This window comes from Syngnathus floridae, chromosome 8 (genome assembly GCF_059516105.1).
Source record: "Syngnathus floridae isolate MCC-2025c chromosome 8, RoL_Sflo_1.0, whole genome shotgun sequence".
NCBI lineage: Eukaryota > Metazoa > Chordata > Actinopteri > Syngnathiformes > Syngnathidae > Syngnathus > Syngnathus floridae.
The window spans coordinates 212,950-234,956 of record NC_142420.1 but is presented as its reverse complement, the minus strand read 5'-3'; the positions used below and the strand labels follow the sequence as shown (position 1 = coordinate 234,956).

The following is a 22,007-nucleotide window of genomic DNA, read 5'->3' as shown; positions in this document are numbered from 1 at the left end:
ACAAAAGGAACTGAAACTGTCCCGATTTGGCCCAGTTAGTCCATTTCCCTCCTCTGTGTCAGAACGGGAAATGTGAGGGAGGGGTGTGCTCACGTTTGTGAGTTACTGTGCAGGTATATTATCAAGTGTCTGGCACTGTCATCACTCAATGTCTGCATTTGTCAGATCCCCCCGGCCCGCCCGCCTTCCCCAAGGTGGTGGATTCTACCAGGAGGTCCATTAGCCTGAGCTGGACCAAGCCGGCGTACGACGGAGGTTGTGAGATCATCGGCTATCTGGTGGAGTGCAAACTGGCCACTGCGGAAAACTGGACCAGATGCAATGTCCCCAAGAAGCTCCAGGCCACCAAGTTATTGGTAACAGGCCTGATGGAAGGCACAGAGTACCAGTTCCGAGTATTTGCCGTTAACAAGATTGGCTACAGCGAGCCCAGCGAAGTCCCCGGCAACCACACGGCAAAGGACATTCTGAGTATGTTCTCATTTTGCATTGTTTTACAGGCAACCCCGGTTTATTTTGGTGGATTTGTCATGTCACATCCCTTTGAGGAAATGAAACAAAGGCAGCCAACCGGCTCACTCAAGTCTCCAAATATTGCTGCACGTGCTGCAAACAGCTCTAAAATCAGACTTGCCTGAGTAACTGGAATGGTCGTATTAAAAAAAACAACAACAACATTGCTTGGAACCCTGTGCTTTATAGCGGGGGGCAGAAAAGGGTGAACCGCGACGCGATTTGCTGAAATTGTAACAATGACATCAAAACTAAACTACTGAACAAAATGCCATTTGCTGAAATTGTGACAATGAAATCAAAACTAAACTAGTGAACAAAATGCACTTCCCGCAGTCCCTCCGGAAGCCGAGCTGGATGCCGACCTGCGGAAAACATTGGTTCTCCGCGCCGGTGTCACCATGAGGCTCTACGTCCCCCTGAGAGGGCGGCCGGCACCCAAAGTGACGTGGAGCAAGGTGGACGGAAATCTGAAGGAGCGAACTGGCGCCCTGATCAAGACGTCAGAGTGGGACACCCTGCTCTTAGTTGAAGACATCAACAGATACGACGCTGGCAAATACGTCCTGATGCTGGAGAACAGCAGTGGGTCCAAGAGCTACACCATCGTGGTCAAGGTCCTCGGTGAGATAGCCATCATCTTTGCGGCTGTGAGCGAGTCCCTTAAGGAAGCAGAGAACTAATCCTTTCATTTTCCCGCGCCTTTTGTGCGTCCTGGGACAGGGGCGACGTTGCGATTGCCATGCCTGCAGTAGTGGCCAATGCTTCTCCGTAACCCTAAGCCATTGGCCAGAGTAGTACCTAGTGGTTGAGTTCAATGAAGCTTGAGTATATTGCCTCTGTTGATTCCCTACCCTTCCACTGTAGATTCTCCTGGACCGCCTCAAAACCTTACTGTGAAGGAGACCTCCCTCAACCACGCCTGTATCACCTGGGACGCCCCGTTGATCGATGGCGGCAGTCCCGTCAAGAACTATATCGTGGAGAAGCGCCTGGCCGAGAGGAAGGCCTGGACTTGTGTGTCAGCCGAGTGTCACAAGATCTCGTACAGGATTCCTAACCTGGAGGCGGGACAAGCCTACTGCTTCAGAGTTCTGGCCGAGAATGCTTACGGCATCGGAGAGGGCTGTGAGACTGCCGGCAGCGTGCGAGCTTCAGGTAAGAGAGTACCCACCCCAGTTCTTCTGTGTGTTGTGGATACAATGATTATCGACCGTTAAAATAAAATTCAAATCTTTGTATGCAATCTGCTGTTTCTTACTGCCATGAAAGTCGTTCTTATTGTGATACAATTCTTGATGCCTCTCCAGAGGAACCTGGTCCAGTGATGGACTTGAATGCCAAGAAAACCAGCAAAGATTCCATCACTCTGGCGTGGAAAAAGCCCATCAGTGATGGTGGAAGCCACATCAGCGCCTATGTTGTGGACCAGAGCGAAGGCGAGAAGTGGAAGCAGATCTCTAAGGGCAAGAACACCTCACTGACGGTTGGGGAGCTCACCGAGGGCCAGGAATACTTGTTCAGAGTCAAGGCACTCAATGAGTCTGGAGAGGGGCCACCCTCTGAGATTGCGGCTGTTGCCAAGGACCAGTTTGGTAAGAACCCGCGGTTGCACCTGCTTTCAGGTTGTGACACTAAAAGACTCGGTAACCGCTGCCTCTGTTTCCTCAACGTGCCAAATGCTACGCTGCTTTCCAGTGCTACCTGACTGCAACCTGAGCTGTCTGCACGACGGTTGCTACGTGGTGAAGGAGGGGACTACCGCCCGCATCAACATCCCCATCCGCGGCGTGCCCTATCCCACTGCCACATGGAAGAAGGGCGACGTAGCGCTTGGCGATATCGGCCGTATGTGTGTCGAGGCCTCCCAGGGTGTTACCACTCTCCTGATCAGAGACTGCCAGAGAGGAGACGCGGAAATCTACACCGTCAACGTCAGGAACAGCTTGGGCTCCAAGGACTGTAAGTTGCAGCTAAAGGTTGTGGGCAAACCGGGCATCTGCACCGGACCCATCAAGTTTGACGAGATCACAGCCGACGGCATCACACTGGAATGGGGGCCACCCAAAGATGACGGCGGTGCAGAGGTGTCCAACTACATTGTCGAGAAAAGGAGGACGACAGACAACAAGTGGGCCACGGTAGCGTCGGCTATACAAAAAACCACCATGCGAGTCATACGTCTCCACGACGGAGTGGAGTACATTTTCAGAGTGTTTGCTGAGAACAAATACGGAATTGGAGAGCACCTGAGGTCAGACACGGTCATCGCGCAGCATCCTTTCAGTGAGTATCCGAGACGGAAACGAAATCACCTTGTGTGCTTCATTTGGTGGGAGGGGGGAAAAAGAAAAATCTTTTCTGTTGCCATCCCCAGATGTCCCAGATGCGCCTGCACCCCCAGAGATAATGAGCATCCGCCACGAGTCAGCCATCCTAACCTGGGCCGATCCCAGAGACACGGGCGGCTCCCCAATTACAGGTAACCGAGTGCCGTCGCGGTGTGAAGCTACGACCTGCAACAAAACGTGGACTGTGATTGCGTGCAGGCTATCATGTGGAGTTTAAGGAGAGGAACAGTCTGATGTGGAAACGAGCCAGCAAGACTCCTCTCAGACTGAAGGAGTGCAGGGTCACGGGTCTGATTGAGGGACTGGAGTACGAATTCAGGGTGATGGCCATGAACGTGGCCGGTCTCGGGAAGGCCAGCAGACCCACTGAGGCTGTTGTTGCCCTGGATCCCATTGGTGAGTTTTTGAGCTCAGTCAATCAATCAAACTTGATTCATGTGTCACTTTGAACACATAAAATGCAGCTCCCACTTGGCGTCTGGCAGAAAATGATGACAGTGATGTCTTTGTCTTCTGTTAGATCCTCCTGGCAAGCCCGAGGTCATTAATGTCACCAGGTCATCAGTCACTCTTATTTGGACCCCTCCCAAATATGACGGCGGCTACAAACTGACTGGCTACATGGTCGAGAAGTTAGAGGCTGGCGGTAAGGCCTGGATGAAGGCGAACCACGTCAACATTCAAGGCTGTGCCTTCACAGTCACTGACCTGACAGAGGGAGCTCAGTATAAATTCCAAGTCAGGGCCAAGAACTCTGCCGGTGCTATTAGTCTTCCCTCAGAGACGACCGACCTGTTAACGTGCAAGGATGAGTTTGGTAAGTTGACTTTGACTGAAATTTGCCATTTGTTCAGAGCGTTCCACCTTGCAATGTGACGTTTTGCATCACTTGATTTCTCAGAACCCCCAAGCATCACCATTGACCCAGACATGAAGGACGGCCTATCAGTCCGGGCAGGAGATACAATCGTGGTGTCTGCTTCCAAGATTCTCGGCAAACCTCCCCCCATCGCTGTCTGGTCAAAGGCCGGCCGTGAGCTCAAGAACTCCGACATTGTCAGCATCACCGGCACTCCGACCTCCTCCGCTGTGGCCATCAAGTACGCCAGCAGGAAGAACACCGGAGAGTACACCATCACTGCCAGTAACCCGTTCGGCATCAGAGAAGAACACGTCAAAGTGAAGGTTCTGGATGTTCCTGGACCTCCGGGCCCCATTGAGGCCACTAACATCTCTGCTGAAAAGTGCACCCTGACCTGGCTTCCACCAGAGGAGGACGGAGGCTGCTCTATTAAGTCTTACATCCTTGAGAAGCGAGAGACCAGTCGCTTGCAGTGGACCAAGCTGGCTGAAAACGTCATGGACTGCAGATGTGTCGCCAGCAAACTGATCAAAGGCAACGAGTACATCTTCAGGGTGTCTGCTGTCAACCAATATGGCACTGGAGACGCAAGCCTGTCCGGTCCAGTCAAAATGGTCGACAGTTATGGTAAGTTGAGTCCGTGTTCTACAATGTTCTGCTCATCATAACTCATTTACTCTTTTGGGCATGTCAGATTTTCATGACAAACAATGGCAACCATCTTTTGCACCCGTAGGTCCACCAGGTCCACCATCTAGCCCAGAAGTTGATAATGTCACCAGGAACTCTGTCACCATTTCATGGAAGAGACCATTGCAGGATGGGGGCAGTGACATCAGGGGCTACCTTGTCGAAAGGAAAGAGAAACGAGGCATGAGGTGGGTCAGGGCTTCCAAAAGAACGGTCCCAGACCTGCGCTTCAAGGTGCAAGGCCTAAGCGAAGGGGTCGAGTACGAATTCAGAGTGACTGCCGAGAACAAGGCTGGCTTCGGAGAACCCAGTGAGCCTTCGCGTCCGGCCATGACCAAGGACATCGTGTGTACGTAGTTCAAGAGCAATAATCACATTTAGTTTAAGCCACATAATGATGATGTTTTCTTCAACAAGTTCTTTTCCTTCTTCATCAGATCCACCAGGCCCTCCTTCCAACCCAAGGATTGCAGACACCACGAAAACGTCTGCCACGTTCACCTGGGGCCGACCCCACTACGATGGCGGACTGCCAGTGGATGGATACATTGTGGAGTATAAAAAGGAAGGGCATGATGACTGGGAGACAGAGACAGAGTACCAGCTGAAGGCTACTGTCTATGTTATCGGAAAACTGCAGAAGGGAGGCAGATACCAGTTCAGAGTCAGAGCTGTGAACTCAGAGGGGGTTGGCGAACCTGCAGAGGTTGAGAAAGTAACAGAACTTGTGGACCAGGAGTCTGTTCCAGACTTTGAGCTAGACGCCGAACTCCGCAAATCCCTGGTGGTCAGGGCCCGCACATCGATACGTCTTTTTGTTCCCATCCGAGGCCGTCCTGTGCCAGAAGTCACCTGGACCAAAGATGACGTCAATCTGAAACTGCGTGCGCACATTGACACGACTGAGTCTTACACCCTGCTGGTCATCCCCGACTGCACTAGATACGATGCCGGAAAGTACAACCTCTGCCTGGAGAACGTGGCCGGAAAGAAGACTGGCTTCATAAATGTTCGGGTCTTGGACACACCGGGGCCCCCGGTGAATCTCAAACCGAGAGAGATTGCTAAAACGAGCATAACCCTTCAGTGGGAGATCCCCATCATTGACGGTGGCTCTAAGATCCACAACTACATCATTGAAAAGAGAGAGGCCACAAAGAAGGCCTACACTGTCCTGAGCACCGACTGGCAGAAGTGCGCCTTCAAATTCACTGACCTGGAGGAGGGCGCTTACTACTACTTCCGCATCTCTGCCGAGAATGACCTCGGCGTTGGCGAGCCCGCTGAAACTGCCGACCCAATCAAGGCCTCTCAGGCCCCTTCGCCGCCAGAAAACCTGTACATCACTGATGTTACGGCGGACAGCGCCAGCTTGGCGTGGACCAAGCCTCTTCACGATGGTGGTAGCTTGATCACAGGCTATGTCATTGAGGCCCAGAGGAAGGACACTGACCATTGGCTCCACGTTGCTGCCATCAAGGCTCTGGACTACACTGTGACCAATCTGATCGAGGGGGAAGAGTATACGTTCCGCATAATGGCGGTCAACGCTTCGGGTAGAAGCGATCCACGCGAGAGCAGACCAGCGATTATTAAGGAGCAAACATCGGCTCCGTCATTTGATCTACGTGGTGTCTACCAGAAGACGGTCATTGCCAAGGCTGGCGACCGGGTTAAGGTAGAGATTCCGGTGCTTGGAAAACCCAAACCTGTTGTGTCTTGGAAGAAAGGAGACACTGCTCTCAGAGAGACGCAAAGAATCAACACAGAAACCACAGCAACGTCAACCATCCTCAACATTGGCGAGATAAAGAGGACTGATGGAGGCCAGTATTCGATGACAGGAAAGAACATGCTGGGCACAGTGACTGAAACAATCACAGTATTAGTCCACGATATTCCGGGTCCACCCACCGGTCCCATAAAGATGGACGAAGTCTCGTCCGATTATATCCTTATGTCCTGGGAGGCCCCTGAGAATGACGGAGGTGTTCCCATCAACAATTACATTGTTGAAATGCGGGAGACCACCGGTACTTCCTGGGTAGAGTTAGCAGCCACTGTCATACGCACCACATTTAAGGCAGCCCGGCTCATCACCGGAACTGGATATCAGTTCCGTGTTAAGGCCCAAAATCGATACGGCATTGGACCAGCCATTGTCTCTGAGCCGGTGGTGGCGACCTATCCGTTTGATGTCCCAGGCCAGCCAGGGCCACCTGCAGTCACGTCTCACAATAAGGATGCAATGACTCTGAGCTGGAACGAGCCAGCTTCGGATGGGGGCAGTGCCATTCTGGGCTACCATGTGGAACGAAAAGAGCGGAACAGCATTCTGTGGCAGCCAATCAGCAAATCTCTCGTGGTGGGGAACATCTTCAAATCAACTGGCCTGGTTGATGGAATTGAATATCAACACCGTGTTATTGCTGAAAACCTGGCTGGTCTCAGCAAACCCAGCAAACCTTCTGACCCATTGCACGCTCTGGATCCGGTGGATCCGCCAGGCAGACCCTTGGCACTGAACATCACCAGACACGAGGTGACCGTTTCCTGGACCAAACCAGAGGCAGATGGAGGATTCCCCATTACCGGATACACCGTGGAGAGGAGAGAGCTGCCAAGCGGGCGCTGGCTCAAAGCCAACTTCAACAACATCCTCGAGACGGTCTACACAGTCAGCGGTCTGATTGAAGACGCAGTTTACGAATTTCGCGTGTTAGCTCGCAACTCAGCAGGAGCTGTGAGTGCACCTTCTCAACCCTCGGAAGCCATCACATGCAGGGATGACCTTGAGGAGCCCCGGCTCAATGTCGACTCCATTTACAGTAGCAATGTTGTTGTCATGGCCGGAGAGGTGTTTACGCTGGAGGCCGACGTGACGGGTCGGCCCATTCCCTCACTCGTGTGGACCAAGGACGGGAAGGAACTCGAAGATACCGGAAAGTTGGAGATCAAGATGTCTGCTTTCCACACAAGTTTAATCAACAAAGACTCGTTGAGAAGAGATGGCGGTGCGTTCACCCTTACTGCCAGTAACCCTGGCGGCTACGCTAAATTCACTTTCAACGTCAAGGTCCTTGATAGACCGGGACCGCCCGATTCCTTAACGGTTACCGACATTGCCGCGGAGAAGTGTGTCCTCAACTGGCTGCATCCAACACATGACGGCGGTGCCAAGATTGAATACTTCATCATTCAGAAGCGTGAAACCAGCAGGTTGGCCTGGACAAACGTGGCCACAGATCTCCAAGCAAACAGGTTCAAGGTCAGCAAGCTTCTGCAGGGCAACGAGTATGTCTTCAGAGTTATGGCTGTGAACAAGTATGGCATTGGAGAGCCGGTGGAGTCCCTGCCTGTCATATGTGCCAATCCCTACGTTCCAAGTGACCCGCCCGGGCAGCCGGAGGTCACGACCATCACCAAAGACTCAATGGTGGTCTGCTGGGAGCGCCCCGAGCATGACGGAGGGAGCAGAATTAACACTTACGTCATTGAGAGAAGGGATAAGACTGGACTGCGCTGGGTGAAGTGCAACAAAAGGACTGTAACGGACCTTCGGTTCAAGGCCTCTGGCCTCACACCGGGCCACGAGTATGAGTTCAGAGTTTTTGCAGAGAACAATGCCGGACTGAGCCAGCCGAGTCCCTCGAGTCCGTTCTACAAAGCCATGGACACAATATTCCAACCAGGACCTCCGGGGAACCCGAGAGTTCTAGACACGACCAAGTCTTCTATCACTCTTGCATGGAATAAGCCCATCTATGATGGTGGTTCTGAAATCACTGGCTACATTGTGGAGACTTGCCTGCCAGAAGAGGATGAATGGACAATTCACACTCCAAAGAAGGGATGGACAGCTACCTCCTTCACCATCACTGGGCTGAAAGAGAACCAAGACTACAAAATCAACATCTGTGCCACCAACTGCGAGGGTGTGGGAGAGCCCGCTGCTGTCCCCGGAACTCCAAAAGCCGAGGACAGGTTACTACCTCCTGAAATCGAACTCGAAGCGGAGCTCCGTAAGGTGGTCTGCATCCGAGCCTGTGGCACACTCAGACTCTTTGTGCCGATCAAAGGCAGGCCGGCACCTGACGTCAAATGGTCAAGAGAGCACGGGGAGTCCTTAGACAAAGCTATCGTTGAGGTCACGTCATCATTCACCACTCTGCAAGTTGAAAATGTTGACAGGTTTGATGGTGGTAAATACATAGTCACTGTGGAAAATGCCTCGGGAAGTAAGAGTGCTTTTGTCAACGTCAGGGTGCTCGACACCCCCGGGGCACCTCAGAACCTTCTCATCAAGGAGGTGACCAAAGATTCGGTCTCGCTCATTTGGGATGCGCCTTTAATTGATGGGGGCTCCAGAGTTCGCAATTACATTGTTGAGAAACGCGAGTCAACCAGGAAGGCCTACTCCACTGTCAGTTCAAGCTGCCACAAATCCAGCTGGAAAGTTGGAGAACTGGAGGAAGGCAAGATGTACTTCTTCAGAGTTTTAGCTGAGAATGAATATGGCATCGGGCTCCCGGTGGAGACGTTTGACCCCATTAAGGTGTCGGAGAGGCCCCTCCCTCCAGGAAAGGTGACTCTCCGCGAGGTTACCGGCACCAGCGTTACGCTCACCTGGGAGAAGCCCGACCATGACGGTGGCAGCAGAATCACCGGATACATTGTTGAGATGCAGGCAAGTGATAGTGAAAAGTGGACCCAGGTTATGGCGGTCAAGACCAACGAGGCAGTTGTAACAGGTTTAACGCAGGGAGAGGAGTACATGTTCCGTATCTCAGCAACCAATGAAAAGGGAGTTAGTGATCCACGTTCTCTCAGCATGCCAGTGGTGGCCAAAGATCTGGTTATAGCGCCAACGTTCAAACTGGCTTTCAGCACCTTTAGTGTGCTAGCCGGAGATGATCTGAAGATTGACGTGCCTTATGCCGCTTGTCCCAAAGCAACAGCGACGTGGTTCAAAGACGGCGTCGCCCTCAAGGAGACGACGAGAGTTCACGCTGAAAGCACCAACAAGAACCTTTTCCTCGTCATTAAGGAGGCCTGCAGAGATGATGTGGGCATGTATTCCATCAAACTTAGTAACACAGCAGGAGAGGCAACTGCAGACGTAAACGTGGTGGTCCTAGACAAGCCAGGCCCTCCGACTGGCCCAATCAAGCTGGACGAAGTCACTGCAGACAGTGTGATCTTGTCCTGGAATCCGCCAGAGTACGACGGTGGCTGTAGCATCAACAATTATGTCGTGGAGAAGAGAGACACGTCGACCACTAACTGGCAGATTGTATCGGCCACGGTAGCCAGAACCACTATAAAGGCTGTACGTCTGAAGACCGGATGTGAGTACCAATTCAGGATTGCCGCAGAGAACCGCTATGGGAAGTCCTCGGCGCTGCTATCTGAAAGCATAGTGGCTCAATATCCATTCGACATACCCGCTTCACCACGTTCCGTGGTTGTCCAGTCAGCCACCAAGGAGAGCATGCTGGTCGTATGGGATCAGCCCAGCAGTGATGGTGGAAGTAAGATCCTGGGCTACCACCTGGAGCTCAAAGAGAAAAACAGTATTCTGTGGGTGAAGCAGAACAAACAGCTTATCCCAGAAACCCGATTCAAAGCGGTTGGCCTGGAAGAGGGTATTGAATACGAGTTCAGAGTTTATGCTGAGAACATTGTCGGCCTAAGCAAAGCAAGCGTCGTGAGTGATTTGCAGGTAGCCAGAGACCCTTGTGACAGACCAGGAAAGCCGGAGGCTGTTATCGTAACCAGAAACCAGGTGACCCTCCGATGGGCCAAACCCGAGTATGATGGTGGCATAAAAATCACTGGCTATGTGGTAGAGAAGAAGGAAGGAGCCGGACGCTGGATGAAGGCCAGTTTTGCCAACGTCATCGAGACTTCATTTGTTGTCACGGGTCTCGTTGAAGATCAGATTTATGAGTTCCGCGTCATTGCAAAAAATGCAGCTGGTGTGAGCAGTCGACCGTCCGACTCCACCGGAGCCATCACTGCCAAGGATGAGGTGGATCCGCCCCAAATTGACTTAGATGCCAAATTCTCTCAGGCTTTGCTTGTGAACGCCGGAGAGTCCTTCACGCTTGAAGCGGCTTTCTCTGGCAAACCCGTACCCACGGTACAATGGCTGAAGGAGGGTCAAGTCATGAGTGAAGCAGCACGCCTGGAAATCAAGAACACCGACTTTTTGGCCTGCATTGTTGTCAAAGAAGCCACTCGTGTCGATGGGGGCCAGTACACGTTGCTGGTGAAGAATGTAGGTGGAGAGAAATCTGTGAACATTCATGTCAAAGTTCTGGACAGGCCAGGTCCGCCAGAGGGCCCTATTTCAATCTACGGTGTAACGAGTGAGAAATGCTCCATTTCCTGGAAACCGCCTTTGCAAGATGGCGGTAGCGATGTCTCACATTACATTGTTGAAAGGAGAGAGACGAGCAGACTGGTTTGGACAGTAGTTGAACAGAAGGTTCAAACCCTCAACCTGAAGATCACCAAGCTTCTCCCCGGTAACGAGTACATCTTTAGAGTGATTGCAGTGAACAAATATGGAGTCGGTGAGCCTCTGGAATCCGAGCCCATGATTGCCAAAAATCCATTTGTCCCGCCCGACCCACCAAGAGAGGTGGAAGTCTCCACAATTACCAAAGACTCCATGGTAGTGACCTGGGAACGGCCGAGTAACGACGGCGGCAGCGCCATCCAAGGTTATGTTGTGGAGAAACGTGACAAGGACGGCGTTAGATGGACCAGGTGCAATAAGCGTAATGTAAGCGAGCTCCGTTTCAGAGTTAGCGGTCTTCAAGAAAACCACAGCTATGAATTTAGAGTCTCTGCAGAGAATGCTGCTGGCATCGGAACGCCCAGTCCCACGACAACATATTACAAAGCCTTGGATCCTGTCTTCAAACCAGGCCCGCCAAACAATCCCAAGGTGGTGGACACGTCAAGATCCACCGTTTCCTTGACCTGGGGTAAACCCATCTATGACGGTGGCTGTGAGATTCAGGCCTACATTGTAGAAGCATGCAACAGCGCATCAGATGAGTGGTTCATATGCACGCCTTCCTCTGGAATCGCAGAAACGTACTTTACGGTGACAAAGCTCCTGGAGAAGCACGAGTATCAGTTCAGAGTGTGCGCCATCAACAAAATGGGTGTCGGCGAGCAAGCTGATTTCCCGGGGAAAATCGTTCTGGAAGAAAAGCTCGAAGCTCCAGACCTGGACCTCGATGCCGAGATGAGAAAGATGATCAACATCAGAGCCGCAAGCACACTTCGGCTCTTTGTTCCCGTGAGAGGTCGTCCTGCCCCTGAGGTCAAATGGGGCAAGGCTGATGGGGAGATTAAGGAGACAGCCCAAATTGATAACACAGACAGCTACGCATCGCTTGTTATTGAGAACGTGGACCGATTTGACAGTGGCAAATACACGCTTACTGCGGAGAACGCCAGTGGAATAAAGTGCGCCTTCATCAGCGTCAGAGTCCTGGACTCCCCGAGCCCTCCAAATAACCTTTTCGTCAAGGAGATCACCAAGAACTCCGTCACTCTGACGTGGGAGCCTCCGCTCATCGACGGCGGCTCAAAGATTAAGCAATACATCGTGGAGAAGCGGGAGAGCACTCGTAAGGTTTACTCCCCAGTCACCGTCTGCAATAAGATGACATGGAAAGTAGAATCTCTGCCAGAGGGTGGAATATTCTTCTTTAGAGTGATGGCTGAGAATGAGTACGGCATCGGTCTGCCTGCCAAAACCATTGAGCCGATCAAGGTATCCGAGAAGCCGCAGCCCCCCGGTAAAGTCAGCGTTGTTGACGTCACGCACAGTAGCGTCACCTTGACGTGGGAGAAGCCCTTACATGATGGCGGCAGCCGGATAAGCCACTACGAAGTTGAACTGGCTCCAATGGACACTGACTCCTGGTCCGTCTGTGCCAGTGGGAAGGCAACCGAGGCCCGAGTGGGTAACTTGCTCAAGGGAGAAGAGTATCAGTTCCGAGTGGTGGCTGTCAACGACAAGGGCAGGAGCGACCCCAGGCAACTGGCTCAGCCGGTCGTCGCAAAGGACCTTGTGATCGAGCCTGCCGTTCGTCCTAAAGCCAGTAGCTACAGTGTTCAAGTGGGACACGACCTCAAGATGGAAGTGCCAATTGCGGGACATCCAAAGCCGACCATCTCTTGGTCCAAGGATGGAGCCGTCCTCAAGCAGACCACCAGGGTAAACGTCACAGATTCAGCGCATCAGACCACACTCACGATAAAGGATGCCACGAGAGAGGACGAAGGCATGTACACCATCACCGTTGCCAACGATCTGGGATCCAAGGAAGCCACTGTCGAAGTTATCACTTTAGACAAGCCCGGACCGCCGACGGGACCTGTCAAATTGGATGATGTCAGTGCAGAGAGTATCACCCTTACATGGGAACCTCCCACTTATACAGGCGGCTGCCAAATATCAAACTATGTTGTCGAAAAACGAGACACAACCACCACCAACTGGGTAGTGGTTTCTGCCACCGTGGCCAGATCGACGCTCAAAGTGGGCAATCTGAAGACCGGCGCGGAATATCAATTCCGAATCTATGCTGAGAACAGATATGGCAAGAGCTATGCCATTGATTCGGACCCGGTCGTGGCGCAGTATCCATTCCAAGAGCCCGGGCCACCGGGCACGCCGTTTGTGTCTTCATACACTAAAGACTACATGGTCGTGGAGTGGCACAAATCTCCATCTGATGGCGGCAGCACTATCTTGGGCTATCATCTTGAAAGGAAAGAGAAGAACAGCATACTTTGGACCAAGATTAACAAGACTCTCATCCAAGACTGCAGGTTCAAGTCCACTCCTCTGGAGGAAGGCATCGAGTATGAATACAGGGTCTACGCCGAGAACATTGTCGGCATTGGAAAGTGCAGTAAAGTCTCAGAGGTCTATGTGGCCCGCGATCCGTGTGATCCTCCTGGCTGTCCAGTAGCACTGATTGTGACCAGACACTCAGTGAAGCTCAGGTGGGCCGCCCCGCAGTACAACGGCGGAAGTCTAATTATTGGATATGTAGTGGAGAAACGGGATCTTCCTGAAGGCAAGTGGATGAAGTCCAGCTTTGCAAACGTCACGAGCCTTGAATTCACGGTCACCGGCTTGACAGAAAACAGCAAATATGACTTTAGGGTCATTGCAAGGAACGCGGCCGGTGCAGTCAGCAAGCCTTCCGAGAGCACCGGATCCATCACGGCAATAGACGAAGTTAACCCGCCCGACTGTGAGACGGACGCCATGTACAATCAGACGCTCGTCGTCAATGCTGGGGACACATTCAGTTTGGAGGCCAAAGTGGACGGAAAGCCCGTTCCCACAGCTCAGTGGTTTAAGGGAGATGTTGAAGTGGAGAACTCGGCCCGAGCGGAGATTAAAAATGAAGACTTTAAGGCTCTTCTTGTTGTCAAGGATGCCATCAGAGTGGACGGCGGCCAGTACACACTGGTACTGACCAACGTGGCCGGCAGCAAGACTGTCCCGTTCAGCGTGAAAGTCCTCGACAGACCGGGTCCATCGGAGGGTCCTCTTACTGTCAGCAATGTCACAGAGGAGAAGTGCTCCCTGTCGTGGCTTCCGCCGAGGCATGACGGCGGCAGCGGCATTTCTCATTACGTCATTCAGAAGAGAGAGACCAGCCGCCTGGCGTGGACTGTGGTCTCCAGTGATTGCGTTGCCACCATGTTCAAGGTCACCAAACTCTTGAAGGGTAACGAATACATCTTCAGGGTCATGGCGGTCAACAAATATGGCGAGGGGGAGCCTCTAGAGTCAGCTCCAGTTATAATGAGGAATCCATTTGTCCCGCCTGGCACACCTCGAGAGATTGACATCACCAACATTACCAGGGACTCCATGACTGTCTGCTGGAACCGCCCCGAGACCAACGGAGGCAGTGAAATTGTTGGCTACATTGTGGAGAAGAGAGATCGGGCTGGCATAAGGTGGACCAAGTGTAACAAGCGCAGGGTAACGGACTTGCGTTTCCGAGTGACGGGACTGACCGAGGACCACGAATATGAATTCAGGGTGTCTGCCGAGAATGCAGCTGGCGTGAGTCAGCCGAGCCCTCCCACACCTTACCTGAAAGCCTGTGACCCCACTTTTGAGCCTGGCAGCCCCACCGACGTTCATGTGACAGACACCACAAAGGACTCCATAAGTCTGGCATGGCACAGGCCCATATATGATGGTGGCTGCGAGATTCAAGGTTACGTTGTTGAAATCACCAAGGCTGATGAGGAGGAGTGGACTATTTGCACGCCACCTTCTGGAGTAAATGTCCCCAAGTTTACCATCACCAAGTTGACTGAGCATCAGGAATACAAAGTGCGCGTCTGTGCCATCAACAAGCTGGGCATTGGGGAGCCAAGCCAAGTCCTGGGCACACTTACGCCTGTGGATAAGATGAATGCCCCGGAGATGATTCTGGATGCAGAACTTCGAAAGGGCATTACCGTCCGTGCGGGAGCCCCCATGAGAATTGGCATTCCATTTAAGGGTCGTCCTACACCGGAGATTAGCTGGGCCAAGGAGGACGGTGAACTTCCCAGTAAAGTTCAACTTGAAATGGAAGATGACTACACGCAGCTCTCCATCGATATCTGTGACAGATATGATGCCGGGAAATATGTCCTCAATCTGCAAAACAGCGCAGGTACCAAATCTGCATTTGTATCTGTCAAAGTTCTGGACACCCCAGGAGCGCCCATGAACCTGATCGTCAAAGATGTCAAACGCGAGAGCGTCACCCTGAGTTGGGAGCCCCCTCTTATTGACGGTGGTGCAAGAATAAAGAATTATCTGGTCGAAAAGCGTGAGTCCAACAGGAAGGTTTATGCCAATGTAGACAACAAGTGCACAAAGACCAGCTATCGAGTCACCGGGCTCACCGAGGGAATCATTTACTACTTCCGGGTCCTTGCCGAAAATGAGTTTGGTGTCGGACTACCCGTTGAGACAACAGACTCGGTTAAGACCTCTGAGCCTCCTCTGTCAGTCGGTAAAGTCAATTTAACCGAAGTCACTAAAACAACTGCCTCGCTGTCATGGGAGAAACCAGTCCACGACGGAGGCAGCAGGATTATCGGTTACTACATCGAAATGCAAACTATGGACTCTGAGGAATGGGTGGAGGCCACCACCACCAAGACCTGCGAAGGCACGGTCACAGGCCTCACTGCCGGACACGAGTATCTTTTCAGAGTATCTGCCTTTAATGACAGAGGTAAGAGTGACCCTAGGGCTCTCGCCGCACCGGTCATAGCCATGGATTTGACCATGTTGCCCGGATTCAGCATGACATTCAACACGTATAGTTTGCAAAATGGTGAGGATTTGAAAATTGAGATTCCAGTGACTGGGCGTCCAGTCCCGACAGTGGAGTGGAAGAAAGAAGGGCAGGCTCTTAGAGAGACGACCAGGCTCAATGTATCTGGTACGCCTACATCGACAAAGCTGTGCATCAAGGATGCAAAGAGGGAGGATTCCGGCAAATACACCGTCACAGCTACCAGCAATGTCGGAACTGCAACCGAGGAGATCACCGTTATCGTTCTCGATAAACCGGGTCCGCCCACCGGTCCTGTGAAGATTGACGAAGTGAGCTCCAATTACGTGACACTCTCCTGGGAGCCACCGACGTATACTGGCGGCTGTCAAATTAACAACTACATTGTCGAGAAGAGAGACACCACTAGCACAGCTTGGCAGATTGTGTCTGCGACCATCGCCAGAACAACCATCAAGGTCAGTAACCTGAAGACTGGAGTGGAATATCAATTCAGAGTGTCTGCTGAGAACAGATATGGAAAGAGTTCTGCTATTGTCTCGCCACAAGTCATGGCTCGGTATCCATTCAGTGTGCCTGACGCACCAGTGGCACCCGTTGTGACCGCGGCGACCAAGGACAGCATGGTGCTAGAGTGGAAGCCGCCCCCAAACAATGGTGGCAGTCCCATTCTTGGTTACCATCTGGAAAGGAAGGAGAAGAACAGCCTCCTGTGGACTCAGCTCAACAAGCTGCTTATCCCCGATGCGCGGTTCAAGACCGGTCATCTGGAGGAGGGCATTGAGTATGAATTCAGGGTGTGTGCCGAAAACATTGCAGGACTAAGTCCCGTGAGCAAAGTATCCGAAAGTACAGTCGCTCGGGACCCCTGTGACGCACCGGGTACTCCCGAGGCCATTGAAATAACACGAAACCACGTCACGCTTCGGTGGGCCGCTCCAGCGTACGACGGAGGCAGCGTGATTACCGGCTACGTGGTTGAAAGGAGGAAACACCCGGATACTCGCTGGATGAAGGCCAGCTTCACCAACATCCTTAACACCCAGTTCACGATCACTGGCCTGACTGAGGACTGCATTTATGAGTTCAGAGTTGTGGCCAAGAATGCAGCAGGCACATCCAGCCGTCCCTCTCCAAGCACAGGAGAAATAACTGCCAAAGATGAAATTGAGGCCCCTGAAGCAACCATGGATTCCAAATTCAAGGACCTAACGGTGGTTCGTGCTGGCGAAACGTTTGTCATTGACGCAGACTACACCGGCAAGCCTCTGCCTGAGGTCATCTGGTTAAAGGATGGGAAGGAGATTGACAAGACTACGCCAAGAATGGAGATCCAGACCACACTCACACGCACCGTCTTGACAGTGAAGGACTGCATCCGCACAGATGGGGGACACTTTGTTCTCAAACTCGTGAACGTGGGAGGAGTTAAAAACATGCCGGCTAACGTCAAGGTTCTAGATAGACCCGGCCCACCGGAGGGCCCGTTAAAGGTCAAAGGCGTTACTGCTGAAAAGTGTTACCTGCATTGGAACCATCCCTCACAGGACGGCGGAGCTGGCATTTCACACTATATCATCGAAAAGAGAGAAACCAGCCGTTTGTCGTGGACTATGGTGGAGCCCAACATACAAGCCATCAGCTATAAAGTCACCAAACTGCTGCCTGGGAACGAGTACATCTTCCGAGTCACGGCTGTCAACAAATACGGTGTTGGAGAGCCACTCGAATCTGAGCCAGTTGTTGCACGCAATCCATTCACCACCCCGAGCGCACCGAGCATACCAGAGGCCGGTGCCATCACCAGAGACTCCATTGTGCTCACCTGGGAACGGCCAGAGAGCAACGGGGGAGCCGAGATTGAGGGATACATCCTTGAAAAACGTGACAAGGACGGCATCCGATGGAGCAAATGCAACAAGAAGAGGCTGACCGACCTGAGGTTCCGATGCACTGGTCTCACCGAGGGCCACTCTTACGAATTCAGGGTCTCTGCTGAAAATGCCGCTGGCGTGGGCACGCCCAGTGCACCGACTCAGTACATCAAGGCGTGCGATGCCATTTACCCACCAGGACCCCCAAACAACCCGAAGGTCGCCGACCATTCCAGCACAACGGTCTCCTTGACCTGGACGAGGCCTATATATGATGGCGGGGCACCCGTCAGCGGTTACATTGTTGAAATGAAGGAGGCCGAAGCGGATGAATGGGTCGTTTGCACCCCACACACTGGAGTGCAGGCTACCAACTACACAGTGAAGAAATTGAGGGAGAACGCAGAGTACCGTTTCCGCATCTGCGCCGTTAACTGCGAGGGCGTGGGTGAACACGTAGACCTGCCTGGCAGCGTCATCGCCGCTGAAAAGCTGGAAGCTCCCGAAATTGAACTGGACTGCGATCTAAGAAAGATGGTCAACGTCAGGGCCACAGCGTCCTTGCGTCTATTTGTCACAATCCGAGGGAAGCCTGAGCCCGAGGTCCGGTGGTCAAAGGCAGACGGCACTCTCAACGAGCGTGCTCAGATTGAGGTGACGAGCTCCTACACCATGTTAGTGATTGAGAACGTTGACCGATTTGATACCGGGAAATATGTACTGACGCTGGAGAACATGAGCGGTTCTAAATCGGCCTTCATCAACGTCCGAGTCCTTGACTCACCTAGCGCCCCCACGAACCTTGAGGTGAAAGACGTGAAAAGAAATTCAGTCTCCCTCTCCTGGGAGCCGCCTCTTATCGACGGAGGGGCAAAGATATCTCATTACGTTGTGGAGAAGAGAGAGCAGAAGAGAATGGCCTTCACCAGCGTGAGCACCAATTGTGTGAGGAACTCTTACATGATCTCTGACCTACAGGAGGGAGGCCGGTATTACTTCCGCGTGCTGGCTGTAAATGAACTTGGTGTGGGTCTGCCCGCCTCCACGGAACAAGTCAAAGTCTCTGAGGCTCCTTTGCCTCCTGGTAGAGTGCAGCTGATGGACGTCACTCGCCACACTGTCACTCTGTCCTGGGAGAAACCTGACCATGATGGTGGCAGCAAGATTACAGGCTACATTGTGGAGATGCAGCCCTACGGAGACGAAGTGTGGAGTTTGTGCAGTGAAGTTAAAGCACTCGAGGCCACCGTTGAAGGTCTCGCAACAGACGAGGAGTACTTCTTCCGGGTTTTGGCGGTGAACGACAAGGGCAGGAGTGACCCCAAACCGCTAGCTGAGCCTGTTTTGGTGCAGGACACCACCATCAAGCCCACCATCAATCTGCTGTTCAACACGTACAGTGTCAAAGCTGGAGATGACCTGAAGATTGACGTTCCCTTCAAAGGCAGGCCGCAGCCTGAAGTGACCTGGAAGAAGGATGGTCAGGTGCTGAAGCAGACCACTCGAGTCAATGTGCTCACCTCGCAGAGCTCGTCGAAAATCGTCATCAAGGATGCCACCAGGGAAGACGTAGGAAAGTATGAGCTCACTCTTACTAATGCAGTGGGCACGACAACAGGTGAAATCTCTGTTATCATCCTGGACAAACCGGGCCCACCCAGTAACATTAAGATGGATGAAGTGAGCGCTGACTTTGTATCTCTGTCCTGGGATGCTCCGACCTACCACGGCGGATGCCAGATTAATAATTACGTGGTGGAAAAGAGAGACACGACCACAACTGTATGGCAGATTGTGTCTGCGACCGTCGCCAGGACCTCGATCAAAGTGTGCCGTCTAACTCAGGGAACGGAATATCAGTTCCGCGTCGCAGCCGAGAATCGGTACGGCAAGAGTCACGCTGTCGACTCTGCTCCCGTCGTTGCTCAATATCCGTTCGAACCGCCGGGCTCTCCCGCCAACGTTCGTGTTTCCCATGCCAACAAGTCTGGCATGCTTGTTGTTTGGGACCGACCCATCAGGGATGGTGGAAGCCCCGTCGTTGGTTATCACATTGAGTGCAAGGATCAAAGCAGCATCCTTTGGACAAAGGTGAACAGAGGTCTTGTGACCGAGAGTCAGTTTAAGATGAGTGGCATCGAAGAAGGCTTGCTCTACCAGTTTAGAGTCTACGCGGAGAACATTGCCGGCATCGGTCCAGGGTCCAAAGCCAGTGAGCCGGTGGCAGCAAGGAATCCTTGTGAACCTCCTCGCAATCTAAGAGTCACCAATATCACAAGGACCTCGGTCTCCCTCTTCTGGGACAAGCCAGAACATGATGGTGGAATCAAGATTACAGGCTACATTGTTGAACGCAAAGAGGTTCCGAATGGCCGCTGGCTGAAGTGTAACTTCACCAACCTGCAAGACACTTACTTTGATGTCACAGGCCTAACTGAAGACGTCCAGTATGACTTCCACGTTATCGCTAAGAATTCTGCCGAGGTGTTAAGCGTTCCTTCCGACAGTACTGGACCTATAAAAGTCAAAGATGATGTCGATCCACCCACAATCATCTTGGAAGAAAAGTTCAGACAGCTGCTTGTCATCAAAGCAGGAGAAATGATTCAAATTGACGCTGAAACTACCGGGCGACCGCTTCCTGTCGTGACGTGGTCTAAGGATGGAAAGGAGATTGAGGCCAAGGCCAGGTGTGAAATCGCCACCACCAACTTTGCAACTACCCTGCTGATAAGAGATGCTATCAGGAGAGACTCTGGCCAGTACGTTCTGACTCTGCACAATGTGGCAGGAACCCGGTCTGTGGCTATCAACTGCAAGGTTCTGGATAGGCCCGGACCTTCTTCGGGACCCTTGGCTGTGTCTGGCCTGACAGCAGAAAAATGTACTCTGACCTGGGGACCTCCTCGGGAGAACGGCGGCGCCGATATTATGCACTACATTGTCGAAAAGCGGGAGACTAGCAGACTGGCGTGGACTCTTGTCCATGGTGACATGAAGGCCACCACCTGTAAAGTCACCAAGCTGCTTAAGGGAAATGAGTACATCTTCCGAGTTAGAGGAGTGAACAAATATGGGGATGGAGAAGCCCTTGAAAGTGAGCCAACAAAGGCCATGGATCCGTTCACAGTCCCCGCTGCTCCCACTAATGTTGAGGTCACCTCAGTTACCAGCGAGGCAATGACCATCTGCTGGGAAAGACCAGTCTCTGACGGTGGCAGCAGCATTGCTGGCTACGTCATCGAAAAGAGAGAGAAGACTGGCCTTCGCTGGTGCCGTGTTAACAAGAAACCTGTTTATGACCTCAGAGTCAAAGCATCACACCTTCGTGAGGGCGCTGAGTATGAATACAGAGTGTTTGCAGAGAATGCTGCCGGTCTTAGCGCTCCCAGCGTTGCCTGTCCGCTCACCAAGGCAGAAGATCCCCAGTTCTTGCCTTCCCCGCCAGCAAAGCCCAAGATCATTGACTCCACAAAGTCCACTGTCACCCTGTCATGGAATAAGCCACTGTTTGACGGCGGTGCGCCCGTGACGGGATACCGAGTGGAATATAGAAACACTTTGGATGATGAATGGACAGTCGGTGTCCAGAACACCAAGAATACAGAGTTCACAGTGGTAGGACTGACACCTGGTGCAGAGTACGTGTTTGTGGTGAAGTCCATGAACAAGATTGGAGTCAGCGACCCCAGTCCAGAGTCTGACAAGCAGCTGGCCAAGGAACGGGAAGAAGAGCCCATCTTTGACATCAGCAACGATATGAGGAAAACTCTTATTGTGAAGGATGGTAGCTCCTTCACCATGACAGTGCCCTTCAGAGGCAAACCCATCCCCAGTGTGACTTGGAGCAAGCCAGATGTCGACCTAAGGGTCCGTGCTGTCATTGACACCACAGACACCTTCACCTCAATCACTTTGGAGAAAGCCACTCGCAACGATTCTGGAAAATACACAATCACCTTGTCCAATGTAGCTGGTACTGCCTCCTTGACTCTCAACGTCAGAGTCCTGGATTCTCCTGGACCTCCAGCATGTGTCATGGTCAAGGATGTGACCAAGAACTCTGCAACTGTGACATGGGATACTCCCGAGAATGAAGGAGGAGGACCGGTAAAGAACTACCTGGTGGATATCCGGGAGGCCAGTAAGAAGGGCTGGACTCAGCTGACAGACACGTGCCATAGGCTGACATACAAGGTGTCAGACCTGCAAGAGGGCGGCGTGTACTACTTCAGAGTGACTGGCGAGAATGAGTATGGCGTCGGAGTACCTGCTGAGACCAAAGAAGGAACCAAGATCACGGGTATCGTACTTTTCATTAAGTCATGTTTCATAGAATGTGACCATACGAAATGAGCATAAC

At 52.4% G+C, this 22,007-nt stretch overlaps 1 protein-coding gene across 1 annotated transcript in view; it reads left to right on the top strand.

Annotated features, from left to right (window-relative positions):
• ttn.2 (titin, tandem duplicate 2) overlaps positions 1 to 22,007 on the top strand; it is a 164,034-nt gene that overhangs the window by 114,071 nt on the left and 27,956 nt on the right. The window contains exons 203-213 of the mRNA XM_088382789.1: positions 166 to 471; positions 850 to 1,137; positions 1,381 to 1,671; positions 1,824 to 2,108; positions 2,212 to 2,799; positions 2,891 to 2,995; positions 3,063 to 3,260; positions 3,385 to 3,681; positions 3,766 to 4,353; positions 4,463 to 4,765; positions 4,854 to 21,947. Coding sequence (XP_088238915.1) covers positions 166 to 471; positions 850 to 1,137; positions 1,381 to 1,671; positions 1,824 to 2,108; positions 2,212 to 2,799; positions 2,891 to 2,995; positions 3,063 to 3,260; positions 3,385 to 3,681; positions 3,766 to 4,353; positions 4,463 to 4,765; positions 4,854 to 21,947 — 20,343 coding nt within the window. The remainder of the gene's footprint in view (positions 1 to 165; positions 472 to 849; positions 1,138 to 1,380; positions 1,672 to 1,823; positions 2,109 to 2,211; positions 2,800 to 2,890; positions 2,996 to 3,062; positions 3,261 to 3,384; positions 3,682 to 3,765; positions 4,354 to 4,462; positions 4,766 to 4,853; positions 21,948 to 22,007) is intronic.